General features: G+C 32.1%; 2 protein-coding genes across 2 annotated transcripts; both read right to left on the minus strand.

Moving 5' to 3' along the window:
- Positions 1-200: 200 nt before the first annotated feature.
- Positions 201-12,262, minus strand: LOC133039417 (alpha-humulene synthase-like). Its single transcript, XM_061118315.1, has 6 exons — positions 12,248-12,262; positions 11,452-11,846; positions 10,718-10,936; positions 2,008-2,149; positions 1,175-1,426; positions 201-512 (listed from the first exon to the last, which is right to left on the minus strand). The coding sequence occupies exons 1-6, from the start codon at positions 12,260-12,262 to the stop codon at positions 216-218; spliced, it is 1,320 nt and encodes a 439-aa protein (XP_060974298.1). The 3' UTR covers positions 201-215.
- A 160-nt stretch (positions 12,263-12,422) lies between these two features.
- LOC133038935 (alpha-humulene synthase-like) lies at positions 12,423-17,494 on the minus strand. The gene is made up of 7 exons (XM_061117608.1): positions 17,330-17,494; positions 16,963-17,209; positions 16,482-16,857; positions 14,766-14,984; positions 13,777-13,915; positions 13,363-13,611; positions 12,423-12,775 (listed from the first exon to the last, which is right to left on the minus strand). The coding sequence occupies exons 1-7, from the start codon at positions 17,453-17,455 to the stop codon at positions 12,476-12,478; spliced, it is 1,656 nt and encodes a 551-aa protein (XP_060973591.1). The 5' UTR covers positions 17,456-17,494; the 3' UTR covers positions 12,423-12,475.
- Between the last annotated feature and the right edge of the window lie 473 nt (positions 17,495-17,967).

Below are 17,967 nucleotides of genomic sequence, written 5' to 3' on the forward strand. Positions count from 1 at the left end.
AACTACGAACACAACTAGCTTTTCTGAACCATAATAAAAAAATTGATCGAAACAAACTATAATAATAAAATAAGTTTATTAAAAATAAAAGGATTTCATTATAAGTTTATTGATGAAATAAACCACACAAAGTACTAAGTTGTCTCGACATATATAACTGGGCAGATTTTAATTACCTCAAGTACTATTAGATAATGGTTTATATATTAATTAATTTATAATGGGATTGGATCTATAAGCAAAGCAGAAATGCTTTCTTTCATCACTTTTCCAACATTTGTATATTGATCATCACCCTCTTTGTAGATAAGATCCATTACCCTTGTAAAATTAAGAACGCGAACTAAGATAGGAAAAGGCACAATAGTTGGCCTAATAAAATCTTCATTGATTTCTTTCCAATGATTTTCAACTCTTTTATTGAGTTCTTCAAGTGCATCTTCTTCTGATACCTCGTATTGCTTAATGTAACATTCCACTGATGATGGTATGTGATTTCTTTCTTGTTCAAACTACATATATACAATATTAAAAGTTAATTAGTCTAATGAAATAAAATAATTAACATTTTGGACGACTCAATACAAAAAATGGCTAATCTGGTATACCAATCTCAATGCGATGTCAAAAGATGTCGAGATATAGAGCACAAATATATATTAAAATTCTACCTATCTTGATGAGCTTTGAAAAGACCGACAGATAGGTTGACCACTGACGTCCCACCAAGATATAGTATTTGGTTGGGAGGAATAAAAATATAGAAATATAGGAATGAGAATGAAAATTGGAATGAAATAAAAATTAAAATGCATAAAAAAATTAATAAATATTTTCAAATCTTGTATTGGAATGGTTTTTCTTTTCATTTCAAAATGGAATAGTCATTCCACTAAAATGATGGAAAGGTCATACGACCGGAATGGTATTCCAATGATGTTAAATGCAAGATAGGTCAATTTTGGATCAATTAAGCTCGCCCGAGATGCAATTTTTTTATTAGTGACCTAGTTATTTATATTTTTAATACTTCTCGTATCTACCCTTGTTTTAATACTTCTAAATTAATTCAAAACAAACAGGGTTATATTCAAACTATTTTACTTTTTAAAGAAATTTACATAAATTAATTATAATTATAAAGAATATATAATTTAATTAATTATATTTGTACCTTTCGAGAACCTATATCATCCATGAATCTGGAAAGGAGAGTGGAAGCTTTCACAATTTTAGGGTCATTGGAAAGCCATTGAAGAGTTTGATTTGTTACAATATCATTATCCATTCCAACAAAACTTGTGGATATCAACATTGTGTTACCACAAGAAACATAGGATACTCTCATATGCTCATCAAAGCTTGGGAAATATCTTTGGTTCAACCATTTAGCTTCTTCAAAATGAGATTCAATCAATCTTTTCATCTGTCATATATATATAAATATATATAAAATAGATTATGCATGGAAATTTTATATTACAAATTACAATATATAATCAGCTGAAATATAGAGTATTAACTAATATATATAAGACATAATAGCTACTACTTATTTTGTTCCATATAACTTAATTTTTATATATCTTATCAATTTTTGAATAATTTATGATGTCGAAAACAAAATTTTAATATTCAGTTGCACACATATTCATTTTTAACACTATAAGTTCTTCTAAATTTTTTTTAAATATGTGAAATGTCTACTATAACTAGTACACAATTATATAAGAAAATTTAAGTCTTTCTTCTTCCTTTCTCAAGACAACAACCATTTCCTAATCTTACATAACTACTTGAGGCTATGCTCAAGTTGGCATAGAAGAGTGCGTGTGTGTTGGAGGTTTTGAGTTCGAGTCTCAGGTTATATAATGTAATATATAAACGCTTAAATTAAAAAAAAAATTAAGTTATAATTAATTTCTATAAATACTAAAAATAGAGAAGTTCTACTGAAAAAGAAAAAATAATGTTGCTTCTATACAGTTTTCCTACATATAAATATACCTCTTGTTTTGCATATTGAAGTTTGTATAATTCTTCATTTTTAAGCTCTACTTTTTCAAACTCTTCATAAGATTCCAACATTGCCTTATAATATGTTTTCACATATTCTGGCTCAAGTTTATCTATACAGCTTATATCCCACCTGACAAATATACATAAATAATATGTTAGATATTTTTTTATGAATTATGTAATACTAAAATGTATTAATAATTTTCAACACTTGATCAAAATGTGTCATATTATATTAGAGTACTCACATTAGATCCTTTATAATAATTCTCTAAAAAAAATTAAAGAATTAAAATAAAAACATGTAACATTAGAAGCTCTAAACTTCCTCTCTTTTAAAATTCACTATTTATGCTAGCTCTACATTAATAGAATAGTATTCATTAAAACATATTTTTATATTAGGATATGTGTAAATATTAATATTTTATATTTAAAATGAATAAAATATATTAAAAATTGAAAAGAAAAAAAAATATAGAGTTTTGATGATGTATTTTAAAGAAGCTAATCTATAGCGTAATATAAAAGCTTGAGGTAAAATAGAAAAAATAAGAGTTGGTGATATATTTTGAAGAATAGAGTAGAGAAGCTCGTGAGAGTGCTCTTAGTGGTGGATCCAAACTTTTGATCACCGAAGATAAATACAAACAAAAAATTAGAATGAGCAAAAATTAATTTGAAAATTAATTTACATGAAAAATACTAAATTGTAACATGTGAAAAGGTATAATTGTCAAAATATATACATAAAGGACTAAATTGACAAACACATACTACTTAAAAAAAAAAAACTTGATTTGAGGTGTGCAATTTAAGGGTGTTCATTAGACCACATCAAATATTCTTAAGTTTAATCAAATTAGATCCAATTAATTTTAGTCATCCGAGCTGGCTGGATGTTAGATTGGAACGTTTCTATCTATTAGCTGTATTTCATGTAAATTTACGCTTCTATCTATTAGATGTATTTCATGTAAATTTATTAGATTAGTTTGGATTTATCTAATGTTTAGACTCAGTAGATCCATCTAATAATTCAGATCTAGCATTTATTAGATTGGATTGGATCTATCTAATCCCTGAAAAAATTAATAATTAATATGTGGGAGATTTTAGTAACTTGGTGTATTGCTACTGCTAGTCTCATTTAGTGATTTGTCAGATGGAGCAAGTTTGTCTAGTCAGCTCGTAAGTTAGTTTTTTCATTTAATTAACTCGAGTGCCTCTCATATTGAGTTTCCAATATAAGGCTTGTATACTACTTCTTTAGGTGACGATCTAGAGAGAAATTTAGATGATAATTACATTTGTAATGAGTGACAAGGGTTGTAAAAAGGGATGTGTGTGTTTGATTACATCTCTCTCAAGTGAGTTGATTTGTAAGATGCAAGACACCAATGTTGATGAGATTAACTCTATATTCTCCTCTATAATTCTCCATTATTGAAAATCGAATAAAGCTTGGCCAAATGGCAATTCCTCCCGAGGATTAGTCACCATAAAAGGGGTGATGAATCTCGTTATATCTTAATTCTATTTCATTTATTTTATTTTGCAATTATAAATTCTGGTTTTATGTCATTGTTTAATTTTGTCATTCTAGTTATTCATTTCTTATTTTATTTTATTCTTAAAAGGTGTTAATTCACCACAAATAGTATCAGAGCTTCACGGTTAGATTGAGGATTCAAGAATCAAGTTTTGTAGTTTCAAGAACTCATTAAGATTCAAGAACTAGAATGGCTACTACTATATGTGAAGTAGATAAGTTTACGTGTCTTAATGAGTTTGGGGTTATGGAATAATAAGATGAAAACACCCCTTGTGCATATCAAGGACTTGCAAATGGGATCATAGTGACTAGTTCTAAGGAAGAAGAAAATGTTAAGAAGATTTCTCAAGAGATAGAGATGAGAGCACATAGTGCTATTCTTTTGAGTCCAGGAGATGCAGTTCTTAGAGAAGTAGCTGATGAAGAATCTGCCCTCGAATTATGGAACAAGCTTGGATCAATTTACATGAAGAAATCTTTGGCCAATAAATTATATTTGAAAAAAAAAAGGACTTTACACGATGAAGATGATTGAGACTAAAGAGCTTCAAAGGCATCTAGAAGATTTCAACAAGTTAATTCTGGACTTGAACAATATTGGGGTCAGAATTAAAGAAGAAGATTAAGTCATACTTCTACTCAATTCACTCCGTAAGGTATATAAACATTTTTTCAAAACTATACTTTATGGGAAAGATACACTAACAATGTCTAAAGTTAAGGTAGCCTTGAATTCAAAGGAAATTCAGAAGAAAGTTGAAAAACTTGCATCTAGTGGTGATGGTCTATTTGTTCATGGAAGAACAAAGAAGAAAGAATTTAAGAAACTCAAGAATGGGTACAAGCCAATGTCAAAATAAAAAGCACCACCTAGAAAGAAGTGTTATTACTGCAAGAAAGATGGACACTTCTAAGATAAATGTCTGACATTGAAGGCTAAATTGAAGCGAGACAACAGTCAAGGGAAGAACAAAAACTAAGGAGACGTCGATATTGTAGATGGATATGAATCTGTAGGGGTTATAATTGCATCTAGTTCAGAATTAGATGGAGAATGAATCTTGGACTCAAGGTGCTCATTTCACATGATAGTAAACAAGAATCTGTTCAGCAGCTACATTGAAAAACTAGGTACAACTGGGCTAATTGGAGACAACAAGGCATATCAGATTCAAGGAATTGGCTCCATTGATTTGATGCTACATGATTGCATCTGTTGACGATTAAAACTCGTCAACAAAACTATGGCCAGAAAATCAAAGACTTAAAGAGAAATGAAATTAAAACTCAAAAAATTATGAACAAGTTTTAGAGATTTTATAAAGAAGATAAATGTTATATTGCTTGTATGTATTTCTGTGTAAAATGATTTTCCAACGTCCACTTCAATGGAAGAGAAGGGTATTTATAAGGAGCTCTAATGACTCCAAAATACAAGTTGATTTCTTGGTGGTCCCCAAGTGTCAGGAGAAGGACGTTACAAGCTGCAGGTTGCAGCTGTAGGATGTGGTCTCTCGGCTTGTACTATATTCTAGTGCCAACTGGTCCTTGGGGTAGGAGTAATGGTTACAGTGTATCTCTTGTCAAGACACCAAAGCTTGCAGGCAAGATGCCTCCACTACTCGTCCTCTCCTCACGCTTAGGTGTTGCACGTGGCGTGAACGTACCTTAATATGTACTCGTCTGCATGCTTTCCTTGTCCCTTTGATTCTTCGTCTAACTACTCGCCAAGTGTTGTTCATTTCAGTTAGGGACTTTGGGAGTTGTTGCAATGATCAAACGTAAGGCATGCACACTAAGTGGCCCTCGTAGAATGCATGTCGAGTGACTCTTGGTGCATTCATACCAAGTGACTCTTGTTGCATGCATGCCGAGTGGCTCTTAGTGCATGCATGTCGAGCGAATCTCGATGCAAGCATGTCAAGTGCCTCTCGATGCATGCATGTCGAGTGGCTTTTATTGTATGCGTGCTGAGTGGCTCTTGTTGCATGCATATCGAGCACTTCTTGTTGCATGCATGTTGAGTGACTCTTGGTGCATGCGTACCGAGTGACTCTTGGTGCATGCATGCCGAGTGAATCTTGTTGCATGCATGCATGTCGAGTGACTCTTGTTGCATGCATGCCGAATGACTCTTGTTGCATGCATGATAAGTGACGAGTGGCGTTGTGGCCGAGTGGCTGAGAGGCCTTATGGCAGAGTGGTCGGTCGAGTGGTTATTGTTGCATGCATGCTGAGTGACCCTTAGTGCATTCATGCTAAGTGGTTCTTGTTTCATGCATGGAGAGTGACCCTTGTTGCATGCATGTCGAGTGGCTCTTACTGCATGCATGCTGAGTGACTCGTGACTCTTGTTGCATGCATGCTGAGTGGGTCGCTCGTGAGCATGTCAGGTGGCCTTGTTATGGCTAACTCTAGACGTGAGATTCATTAATCTCCTAGTCAATCTTGACTGATCCTGAGGGTTAGCAAGTGCTAATTTTTGGGGTTAACACTTGCCCCTAGTCTATAAGAATTCTTTTAAGTGTTCTTGTAGACTAAGTTCGATGAGCTTTCCTCCCATCTTTCTGTTTCGTGGCTGCCCCTTTAGGTGTTTATGCCTTGAGGTCTTTTTTCTATGACCCTTAATGGGAGAGTGTTGGCTCTAGAAGCTATCTCTATTCCTTTTCATGGTAGATACTTGTCATGTGGAGGGAATGTTAGCCTCTTGAGCTTTCTCGACCTCTTTTATGAGCTATCATTTTGTGTGGGGGAGCGTTTTGCCACTTGGGCTTTCTCAACCTCCTCTCTAGTGTAACCTTTTCATGGAGGGAGTATTGACTCTTAGAGTAGTCTCGACTTCTTCTCGGTTACTCATTGGATGTTAGGGAGCTTTTTGCTTCTTAGGCAACACTCAACCTTTTTAGGATTTATGATTTCATTAAGGCATACACGTTAAGTGACCCTAGTAGCATGGTCGAGTGACTCTTAGCGCATGCATGCCGAGTGACCCTTATTGCATGCATGCTGAGTGGGTCTTGGTGCATGCATGCCAAGTGCCTCTCGGTGCATGCATGTCGAGCGGCCCTCGGTGCATGCATGCCGAGCGCTTCTTGTTGCATGCATGCTAAGTGACTCTTGGTGCTTGCGTCCCGAGTCACTCTTGGTGCATGCATGTCTATTGAATCTTGTTGCATGCATGTCAAGTGACTCTTGTTGCATGCATGTCGAGTGACTAGTGGCCGCGTGGCTAAGAGGCCTTGTGGCTGAGTGGTTGTTGTTGCATGCATGTCAAATGACCCTTGGTGCATGCATGCTAAATGGCTCTTTTTGCATGCATGCTGAGTGATTCTTGATGCATGCACGTCGAGTGACTCTTATTGCATTCATGCCAAGTGGGTTGCTAATGAGCATGTCGGGTGGCCTTGTCGTGGCTAACTCTGAAAGTGAGCTTTGTTAATCTCCCTAGTATATCTTGACTAATCCCAAGGGTTAGCGAGTGCTAATTTTTGGAGTTAATAGTGTCAGTCAAACTATCAAACAAGTAAGGTATGTTCCTGACTTAAAGAGAAATCTTTTATCAATTGGCATGTTTGATAATCATGGTTACACTCAAAATTGACGATGATACACTCAATATTTCAAAGGGTTCTTTGATCTTTGTTAAGGGGAAGTTAAGAAATGGGTTGTACTATCTAGTTGGAAATGTAGTGATTGGAGATGCAGCTCCAGCAGTTGGTAAGGATGATGTTGGAAACATCAAGACTAGGCATTTGAGGCTTGGACATGTTAGTGAGAGCTTATAAAAATGGAAAAACAAGGCTTGTTTCAAGGTGGACTGAAAGGGAAATTTAAATTTTGTGAAGAATGTGTTTATGGGAAGAGTTGTAGAGTTGAATTCAATACTTGTGTGCATACAACTAAGGAGAGGTTGGCCTATATACACTCAGATCTTTGGGGGTCCTTCCAGAGTCAAAACTTTGGGTGGTGCTAGCTATTTCATCAGTAATATAGATGATTAATCAGGAAAAGTGTGGGTGTTTCTGTTGATAAGAAAAGATGAGCGTTTTAACACATTTGTCACATGGAAGAAACTGATTGAATATCAGACCAAATGCAAGATTAATTAAGAAGTTGAGAACAGACAACAGTCGGGAATATTACTCAAACCAGTTTGATGAATCTTGCAAAGAGCATGGAATAGCTAGGCATTTAACTGTGTGAAACACACGTCAGGAAAATAGACTTGTTGAGAGGAAGAATAGAACTCTCATAGAGAGTGAGGTGCATGCTCAAAGGAACATGTCTTGAACGATCATTTTAGGGAGAAGCTGTAAAAACAACTTGTTATTCGGTGAATATATGTCCATCTGTCCCATTGAATTTCAGGACTCCACATTGTGGACAGGTCAAGTACCTAAGCTTGAACACATGAGAGTGTTTGGATGCATTGCCTATGCACAAATTAGGCAGGACAAGAGCACTCAAGTGCTTGTTTTTAGGCTATCTTGATGGTGGGAAGGGGTATAAATTGTGGTGTTTAGAACCTGGTTACAAGAAGTGCATTATTAGCAGAGATGTCGTCATCAATGAAGAACAAATGATCATGGTAAAGAAGACATATATTACTTCAGCTCAAGAAGTAGGGAGTAGCAAACCTCAGATTGAGGTGGACTTAATGTCCAAATCTGTAATTGATGAAACCGAAGACGATTTAGATGAATCTACAACCATAGAAGATGCTCAAACAGCCCTGAGAGGCTATCAATTGGCTAGTGACAAAAAAAGAATGGATCACCAAAGCACTAGATAAGTATGGATATGCTGATTTCACATCATTTTCACTATCAGTAGTTGAAAATCTTGAGAGTGCAGAACCTAAAAAATAACCTAGAAGCCATAACAAGAAAAGATGGTGCAAAATGACTGCAAGTTATTCAAGAAGATTTACACAAAACCTAGATTATAGTCAAGAGACCATCAAACAAGAGACTTATAAGATGTAAATGGATTTTCAAGTAAAAATATGGAATTGCAGGAGTGGAAGGAACAAGGTACAAGGCAAGGTTAGTTGCAAAAGGATTTATACAAAAGGAGGGCATTGGCTACAACGATATTTTTTCACTAGTGGTTAAGCAAACATCGATAAGAGTAATTCTTTCCTTAGCTACAGAATTTGATCTTGAGGTGGATCAAATGGATGTAAGAAATTCATTCATGGGAATTCGGAAGAAAAGATCTACATGGAGACTCTAGAAGGCTATGAGTATGATGATCCATATAATGTTTACCTTTTAAATAAGTCTCTGTATGGTTTGAAGCAGACTCCAAGAAAATAGAACCTGAGGTTGGATGAATTCATGATGAAAGTTGGCTAAAGTAATTATGACACTTGTGTGTATTTCAATAATCATATTTTCCTCTTATTGTATGTTGATGACATACTAATTGTTGGTAAAGATAGAACAAACATTGATAAGTTTAAGTCTCAACTTAAGAGTGAGTTTGAGATGAATGATCTAGGTGAGGCTAAGAATATGTTGGGGATTGAGATAAAGTGGGACATACCCCGTACAATCATGTTAAGCCAAGGCAGCAACCTCAATAAGGTAATGGATACATTTGTCATGACTGATGTTAAACTAGTTGAAACTCCTCTAGCTCAGCCCTTTAAATTGTTTGAAGAGCAATCCCCCAAGACTGAGACAAATTGAAGAAAGATGGACAATGTTATGTTGCTAATCTAGACACTAGAAGATCCTTAACAGGATATCTGTTTATAGTGTTTAGAGATTGTGTGAGCTAAAAATCTAACCTTCAAAAATTTGTTGCTCTATCATCAACTGAAATTGAATATGGCAGCAACAAAGGCCATAAAGGAAGTCATTTGGCTTAAAGGATTCACAAATGTACTTGATATTAAGATAGATGAGCTGATTGTTCATTGTGACAATCAAAGTACTATTCACCTTATGAAGAATCTCATGTTTCATGAACGGTTAAAGAACATAGACATCAAGCTACATTTTATAAGAGATATCATTAGTAGTAAAGATATTTCAGTCTATAAGCTTCACACCAATGAGAAACTGACTAATATGTTCACCAAGAGTGTAACAAGAGAAAGTTTAAGCATTTGCCTAAACTTTCTGAATATTGAAGAGCACTAAAAGTCCTCTATTTTTTAGAGGCACAACAGGTGGAACAGTCAAAGTTTTAAATGAATATAATGATATATTTTACCACGTGACTAAAATAGGTGGAATTTGTGGGAGAATTTAGTAACTAGGTGTACTGTCATCTAGTGACCTGTTAGATGGAATAGGTTTGTCTAGTCAGCTCCTAAGTTAGTTTTTTTAATTAAAGTACCCCTCATATTGAGTTACCTATATAAGGTTTTGTGTACTACTTCTTTAGGCGATGATATAGAGAGGAATTTGGATGATAATTATGCTTGTAATGAGTGAAGGGATTGTAAAAGTGGATGTGTGTGTTTGATCACATCTCTCTCTCAAGTGGGTTGATTTGTAAGGTGCAAGACACCATTATTGATGAGATTAACTTTGTATTCTCCTCTGTATTCCTCTATTATTGAAGATCGAATAAAGCTCAGCCAAAGGGCATCTCTTCCCAGGGATTAGTCACCATAAAAAGGGTAATGAACCTCGTTATATCTTGTTTCTATTTCATTTAGTTTATTTTGTAATTATTTCTAGTTAATGTCATTATTGGGATTCTAGTTCTTCAGTTCTTGTTTTATTTGATTTTTGATAGGTGTTAATTGACCATAATATAAGTAAAATTTTAATGGTGATTGTCATATATACATACATATTTTAAGTAAAATTAATAACATAAAATCTAATTACTTATTCAAATTAAATGAAAATACTAATTAGTTCAATTGAATGTTGGATTTTATTGAATTTTTGAACAGCTCATCTAACATCCGATCCATTAATCCGATCAATATCTAATGTTTGACTATTAGCTGTAATTTGATTGGGTCGATTTATGAACACCCCTAGATGCATAAAGCCTCTGTAAGCTTCTACTGGGTACTATATGTATTAATGGCTAATAGGAATATTTATTATCAATTATAAGTAATATTTAAAAGACAATAAAAATTATATTAGAAAAAGATGGATGAGATGATCAGACCTTTCAATTGCTTTGGTAAGAAGCTCAAGCTCATCAATTGTACCATATGCATCATAAATATCATCAATGATTGAGGCGAAGGCAATGACTTTGGCTAAAAGTTTTCTTGCTCGAGAGTATTTCAGCTCAAAATATACACCCAATATCCAAAAATACAATTCCACCATTCTATCCCTTGCAAAAGGGAATTTGTTTGCAAAGTCATGTTCTTTCCACCACCTAATATATTAATTAAGAACAATTTAAGTTAATAACAACCGATATACAAATAAAAGAGATCCATCTTTGGAGTGTTTCATCAAACCGCCTGTACCGTATAAAAAATGCGATTTGAAATCCTTTGCGATGCAGTTGTAATTTGTATTTTTGTCAAACCGCATGGTACGGTGCGGTTTGCAGTTTTAAATTTAATAATTGTGGTTCAAACCGTATATATATTACAAAGTTACAAATTTTTATAATATGATCTCTATTTTTTTCTTTCATATAAGGACACATATATATAATATATGAGTATATTACATTATTTTTTAGAGACAATTTAATATAATGACTTAATGATTAGTATATATGTTATGATATTAAAATTCTAATAAGATTTTTTTTATATTGTTAAAAATTTATTAGATTAATTTTTAAATTTTTAAATTCTAATTAGTCTTTTTTTTTTAATCAATTGAATTAAAATATACTAATATAACAAAAATTAAACAAATATATATATATATAAATACCTCATAATTTCACTAAGTTCCTTTTTGTGGAAACATTGAAGTAGATTGAAGTCTAACTTTGCAAGCTCTAGCAATACTTTGTTATGAGAGGCATCCTTTTCATAGATTGAGATGTAAAACCTAGCATGAAGCCTCTCTATGGTCTTTCTTAGAGGCCTATGCAACGCTATGGATATTTGATGTGATAATGGATGATCTTTATTATTTGCCACAATAGCCTTAAGGTGAGTGGTTGTGAAAGCAAGTGCTTCATCTAGTATGCCTTCTCCAACATAACTCAAGTGTGAAGCCTCATACAAGCTAAGTAAACCCGAAACATCGGTTATCAAGCTTCTCTTAAAGTTACCTTCATCGTCTTTAACAGTGATTTTGTGATTATTGCTTAATTGTGCGTTCTGAGTTGTTGGATAAGTTAAGTTTGGTTATTTGAGTTGAATTGGAATGGTGTTTTGGGTTTGGAGCATGTGGGTTGAGTTATGAGTTTCAAAAACTCGAATTCTTGTTCTATAGTGTAAACCGGTTAATTGGATGGGGATCCGGCTACTCAGATGAGGTTAATTTTGGGCACTTAGCTTTTGTATTTTTTCGATATTTGGGTTATTGCCTTGTTTTATCGATAGGGAAATTTTCGATTTTGAGTTTAAGTCCTAAAACGGATTAAAATGAGTTACCAATTTATCGTTGTTGTAACATAGGGTCTTGGATTATTGAAGGTAAAAAAAAATTGTACAATTGCATAACAAATCATCAAATATTTAAATTACACCACCCAAATGATACACAAAACAAAGCACACCAATATGGTTCTCATAGGACAAGGTCCTAATCATTATTATTATTACAAAAAAAAAACAAACAAACACAAATAAACAACAAAAAAATAATACATCATGAAGAAAAAAAAACACTAAATAGAAACTCAAACATTGCAATCCCTAACCAAATCAATAATACTTCACCACGACACGATCACCACCATCGATCATCGATTAGTTGGTTGTTGAGTTTGATCATCATGAGGTTTTTATAGTACAGGGATTGGATCTACAAGTAAAGCAGCAATGCTTTCTTTAAACACTTTTCCAACATGTGTATATTGATCATCACCATTTTTGTAAAGAAGATCCAATACTTTTGTAACATTAAGAACACGAACTAAGATAGGGAAAGGCATAACAGTTGGCCTAATGAAGTCTTCATTAATTTCTTTCCAATAATTGACCACTCTTTTATTCAGTTCTTCAATTGCCTCTTTTTCTGATACCCCATATTGTTTCATGTAACATTCCACTGTAGATGGTATGTGATTTCTCTCTTGCTCAAACTATACATAAATGCAACAAAAATATCATTTCATGATTGTTAAATAAATATATATACATATGAGTTATATCATTAATATATATAAATAATAATTACTCTAACTAAATAAAATGTATAATTTATCTTGGATACTTTATCTCTTCTCAACATAATAGGCCACAGAGATGTCATATAGTGCACCCCTAAGTATATTGATACCTTCTTTTCTATTTTCGAATAGTTATAATTTTTTTTGTTATTTTTTTTTTCATTATTTAAATTTCAAAAAATTATAATATCATTAGTTTTATAAATTAATTTGTCTATTTATGACAAAAATGTAAAAATTAAAATTATTAATAAAATTGTTAAATCCGGCCAAATTAATCATTGTCCGTCACTACTTTAAAAATTAACACAACAATTAATATTTTTTTTATAAGACAATAAAATAATAATTGCGACATAACTTGATGTAGTGATCATAAATTATAAAACAAAAAAATCATAAATTAACCTAAAAAAAAATATATATCAATTAGTATAATAATCACCGCACAAAGCGCAGTTATGTTGCTTAATTTAATTATTAATAAATATTATATATACCTTGCGAGAACCAATATCATCCATGAACCTAGCAAGGAGAGTGGAAGCTGAAACAATTTTAGGGTCTTTGGAGAGCCAATTTAGAGTTTCATGTGTTACAATATCATGCATTCCTACATAACTTGTGGCGATTAATGTTGTGTAAGCACAAGAAACATAAGAAACTTTCAAATGCTCATCGAAGCTTGGCAAGTATCCATCGTTCAACCATCGAGCTTCTTCTAAATAAGCTCGAATCAATTTTTTTATCTGTTTTTATTTTTATAATTTTAAACAAAAGAAAATAAATCGAATTTAATATTTATATATGCATTAATTACAAATTAAATTTTATATATGAAGAATAATGTCACATTAATTAATAATTGGCTGAATTAATATAGAGAATTAATTGACATATATATATATATATACCTCTTCTTTTGCATATTGATGTTTGTATAATTCTTCCTTTGTAAACTCTTTTTCAAATTCTTCATAAGAAGTCAACATTGCTTTATAATATGTCTTCAAATATTCTGGTTCAAGTTTATCTATAAAATCTATGTCCCACCTGACAATTGTACTCTTAAGGTGTCAGTATCATAACATACTGTATTATTATAAGTGCAATTCATATTATCACTTATAACATATATGGTGCCTAGCTAATAATCAACACCATCTAAATGCATCATATTACCATTGATAACCTAGAAATTTTAAATATGGGGATGAATATTAAAAAGTAAATATATTTAGAATTCACATAATAAATATCTTTGCACAAAAATAACATATAAAATGGTACAAATGTCAAAATATAGCACATAAGGTCATCTCTAATGTAAAATGTAAACTCTATGTTAAGTTTAACACAAAAATTGAGTTTGTGTTATATTTAGCTCACTATTTACAATTATGTTCCAATATAGATATAAAAAAATATAATAATATTGATCATCATTTAACATTGTATTAAAAATATACAAATATCATTATTTTTAACATTGTATTAAAGATAAAGTTATGTAAAAATTAATAAATTATAGTAATTAGTGCTATTATAGTAAATAAAAAATATAGAATTTAATGTAGGCTAAATTTGGCACAACGTTATATCTTATGTCGAATTTAGCACAATTTTTAACATGTGTCAAATTTACTACACTTTTGAAAACACTATTGAAGTACTATTTTTTTTAAGTGTACTAAAATACATCAATATACTACTTTTTTAGCACTCCATCCAAGATACTCTAAATGACTAAATTGAGAAATATATACTAAAAAAAAAATCAAAGTTGGCTTGAGCTCATTTTAAGCTTAAACTTATATGCTAATTAATGCTATGATAGTGTTAAGTACTAATAGTAATTAATATTGAAAGACATTAATTATATCATAGATATATATATATGGACCTTTGCATGGCTTGGGTAAGAAGCTCAAGCTCATCAATTGTACCATATGCATCATATATATCATCTGTGATTGAAATCAAAGCAGAGATTTTGGTTGTTAGCTTTCTTGCTCGAGAGTATTTGGGTTCATAATATATACCCAATATCCAAAAATATAGTTCCACCATCCTATCTCTTGCAAAAGGGAATTTGTTTGCAAAGTCATGCTTTTTCCACCACCTAATAAGCAATTATTAAGAACAATCTAAATTAGTAATATATCTCAAATAAAATACAATTAATAAACACTAAAAATAACTACTTTTAGTAATAATTTTTTAGTCACAACATAATTTTTTTGTGACTAAATAAAACTTTTAATCACAACAAAAATTAAAGTTACTTGTGACTAAAACTGTGACAATTACTAGTCTCGTGATCCGTAAGGAGAAATACCGAATAAGTTGTGCAATCTCACATCACCTAGGGAAGGTCAAGTGTGATGATTTTAAGACTATGTAGGTATGGGACTACACAGTTGAAGAGGGCTTAAATAGATTTATTGGTACTACCTATATCAACAAGGTGCATCTTGTTTTTCGGTAGCTCATCACGAAAGAACTCTATATGGTTAAGTGTGCTTGACCTGGGTAATTTCAGAATGGGTGACCTCTTGGAAAGTTTTCCCAAGAAGCGTGCGAGACAGGACAAAGCACGCTAGAAACACTCGTGTTGGTCTGTAGGGCCAGTCGTTAGTCCATGAAGCAGTCAAAGTGACGTACTCGTGTATAAGAGTCATCATTCCGTGGGTGTAAGGGCCTAATAGAGGCTTGAAGCGGGGACGTTACAATTGGTATCAAAGCCTTGACCCAAACAAAAGTGTGATCGACGAGGACGTCGGACCCTGTAAGGGGGTGAGTGTGACAGTCAGTAGTCCCCTAATCCGTAAGAAGAAACACCAAGTAAGTTGTGCAATCCCACATCACTTGGGGAATGTCAAGTGTGATAATTCTGAGACTGTGTAGGTATGGGACTACACAGTTGAAGAGGACTTAAATGAATTGATTGGTACTACCTATATCAACAAGGTGCATCTTTTTCTCGGTAGCCCATCACGAAGAACTCCACAGTTAAGCGTGCTTGACCTGGAGTAATTTTAGGATGGGTGACCTCCTAGGAAAACACTCGTGTTGGTCTGTAGGGTCAGTCGTCAGTCCATGAAGCAGCCAAAGTGACGTACTCGTGTATAAAAGGCATCATTCCATGGGTGTAAGGGCCCAATAGAGGCTTGAAGCGGGGACGTTACAAAATTATAGTATTTAAATATAAGTTGTCACGAATTTAGTTTTAGTCACAATAAGTATTGTGACTAAAAATACATTTAGTCACAATAAATTGTAATTTTTGTGACTAATAATACATTTAGCCACAGATCTTTCAGTCATAACATAGGATAATAATTTATAATTAGCCACAATTTTTTTACTTTTAGTTATAAATTTTGTTGTGCCTAAAATTAAAATTTTTTGTTGTAAAAAAAAGGAAATGAGATCATATATAGAAAAATTTAACAACATATATATAAAAGCACTTTTAATTAATTAAAAAACACTCTATTAGAAATTTTATATATATCTTGTGTGAATTTAACATAACTTTTTGTATGTGACAAATTTGATCATGTCATTAAAGATGGTTTAAAAGACTATTAATTAATACTAATTAATATATATATACCTCATAATTTCACTAAGCTCCATTTTGTGGAAACATTGAAGTAGATTGAAATCTAACTTTGCAAGCTCTAGCAATACTTTGTTATGAGAGGCATCCTTTTCATAGATTGAGATGTAAAACCTAGCATGAAGCCTCTCTATGGTCTTTCTTAGAGGCCTATGCAAGGCTATGGATATTTGATGTGATAATGGATGATCTTTATTATTTGCCACAATAGCCTTAAGGTGAGTGGTTGTGAAAGCAAGTGCTTCATCTAGTATGCTTTCTCCAACATAACTCAAGTGTGAAGCCTCATACAAGCTAAGTAAACCCGAAACATCGGTTATCAAGCTTCTCTTAAAGTTACCTTCATCGTCCTTAAATTTTTCAAATATACCTGTATATTTATAAATATAATATATAAAATATTGTCATCGCAACATATTGAATGTATATATAAATTTATGAAATTGTAATATATTTGAAATAAATAATAGCTTACTTGATGAAACATTAAATCCATGTTGTCTTAATAATCTAAAGCAAAGAGAAGCATCATGTAGATCATGATGATTTTGATGATGAGTGGTACTTAATTGTTCCAACAATTTCTCAATTTCACTTTCAAAATGATGTGATAATCCCAAACGTTGGAGATTGTCAATTAACTTCAATTGATCATGATTTGAAGATAATATCTCTTTCCTTACAACTTGTATTAATTCTTCAACTCTTTGTTGTTTACAAACCTGAGTTAATAGTTTGCATAAAGTAGTTAATTAATAATTAATTAGTTCAATATAAAACTAACTATTATTAATTAATTAAGCATATATATATTGATGATTACAATATGTGTTTGATCTTACCAAGTCTTGTTCTGAAATATTGTAATGAAGGAATCGGTCGCCCCAAATAGAAGGGTGAAAATTTGTTGTTGGTCGAGCAAGAATTTTTTCACCTAATTGAGATGAAGCCAAGACTTGATTTGACATGATTAATATTTTGGCTTGGCTCCTTTTTTGTTTTAATGGGTGTTTAGGCTTGATTTTGGTTGATCAAGAAAATGGCTTGTTTGGGCAATCGAAGAAAAATGACATCTATATATATAGTACTATAATAATATGAAAAGTAGTTAGAAGTAGTTAGAAGTAGTATGTATATGTCACTAATATGAAAAGTAGTTAGAAGTAAAATAACTCTAATTAATTGCTCTTAAAACTTTTTCAATGGAGTGTGAAAAAGGTAATGTATATGTAAGTCGCGTCAAATTTAGCACAAGATATAATATTGTACTAAATTTAGCCTACAATAAATGCTATTTTTTTTATTTACTATGATACCACTAATTATTATGATTTATTAACTTTTAGTAAACTTTACATTCTTTATTTAACATATTACCATTATTTAAATAATAAAAGAATAAAAAAATAATAATTTTTTGTATATCCTTAATAAAATATTAAATGACAATCAATATAATTAATTATTTTTTTTCTCTATT

This window comes from Cannabis sativa, chromosome 6 (genome assembly GCF_029168945.1).
Source record: "Cannabis sativa cultivar Pink pepper isolate KNU-18-1 chromosome 6, ASM2916894v1, whole genome shotgun sequence".
NCBI lineage: Eukaryota > Viridiplantae > Streptophyta > Magnoliopsida > Rosales > Cannabaceae > Cannabis > Cannabis sativa.

Excerpts from the sequence above, each read along its gene's own strand:
- LOC133039417 (XM_061118315.1), bottom strand. Across the intron at positions 2,150-10,717 it reads CTTACCAAAGCAATTGAAAG|GTGGGATATAAGCTGTATAG; the intron begins GTCTGATCATCT and ends TATATTTGTCAG. Across the intron at positions 513-1,174 it reads ATGATATAGGTTCTCGAAAG|TTTGAACAAGAAAGAAATCA; the intron begins GTACAAATATAA and ends GTATATATGTAG.
- LOC133038935 (XM_061117608.1), bottom strand. The coding sequence starts at position 17,455 with ATGTCAAATCAAGTCTTGGCTTCATCTCAATTAGGTGAAAAAATTCTT. Across the intron at positions 14,985-16,481 it reads GAGCTTAGTGAAATTATGAG|GTGGTGGAAAAAGCATGACT; the intron begins GTATATATATAT and ends ATTGCTTATTAG. Across the intron at positions 12,776-13,362 it reads ATGATATTGGTTCTCGCAAG|TTTGAGCAAGAGAGAAATCA; the intron begins GTATATATAATA and ends ATTTATGTATAG.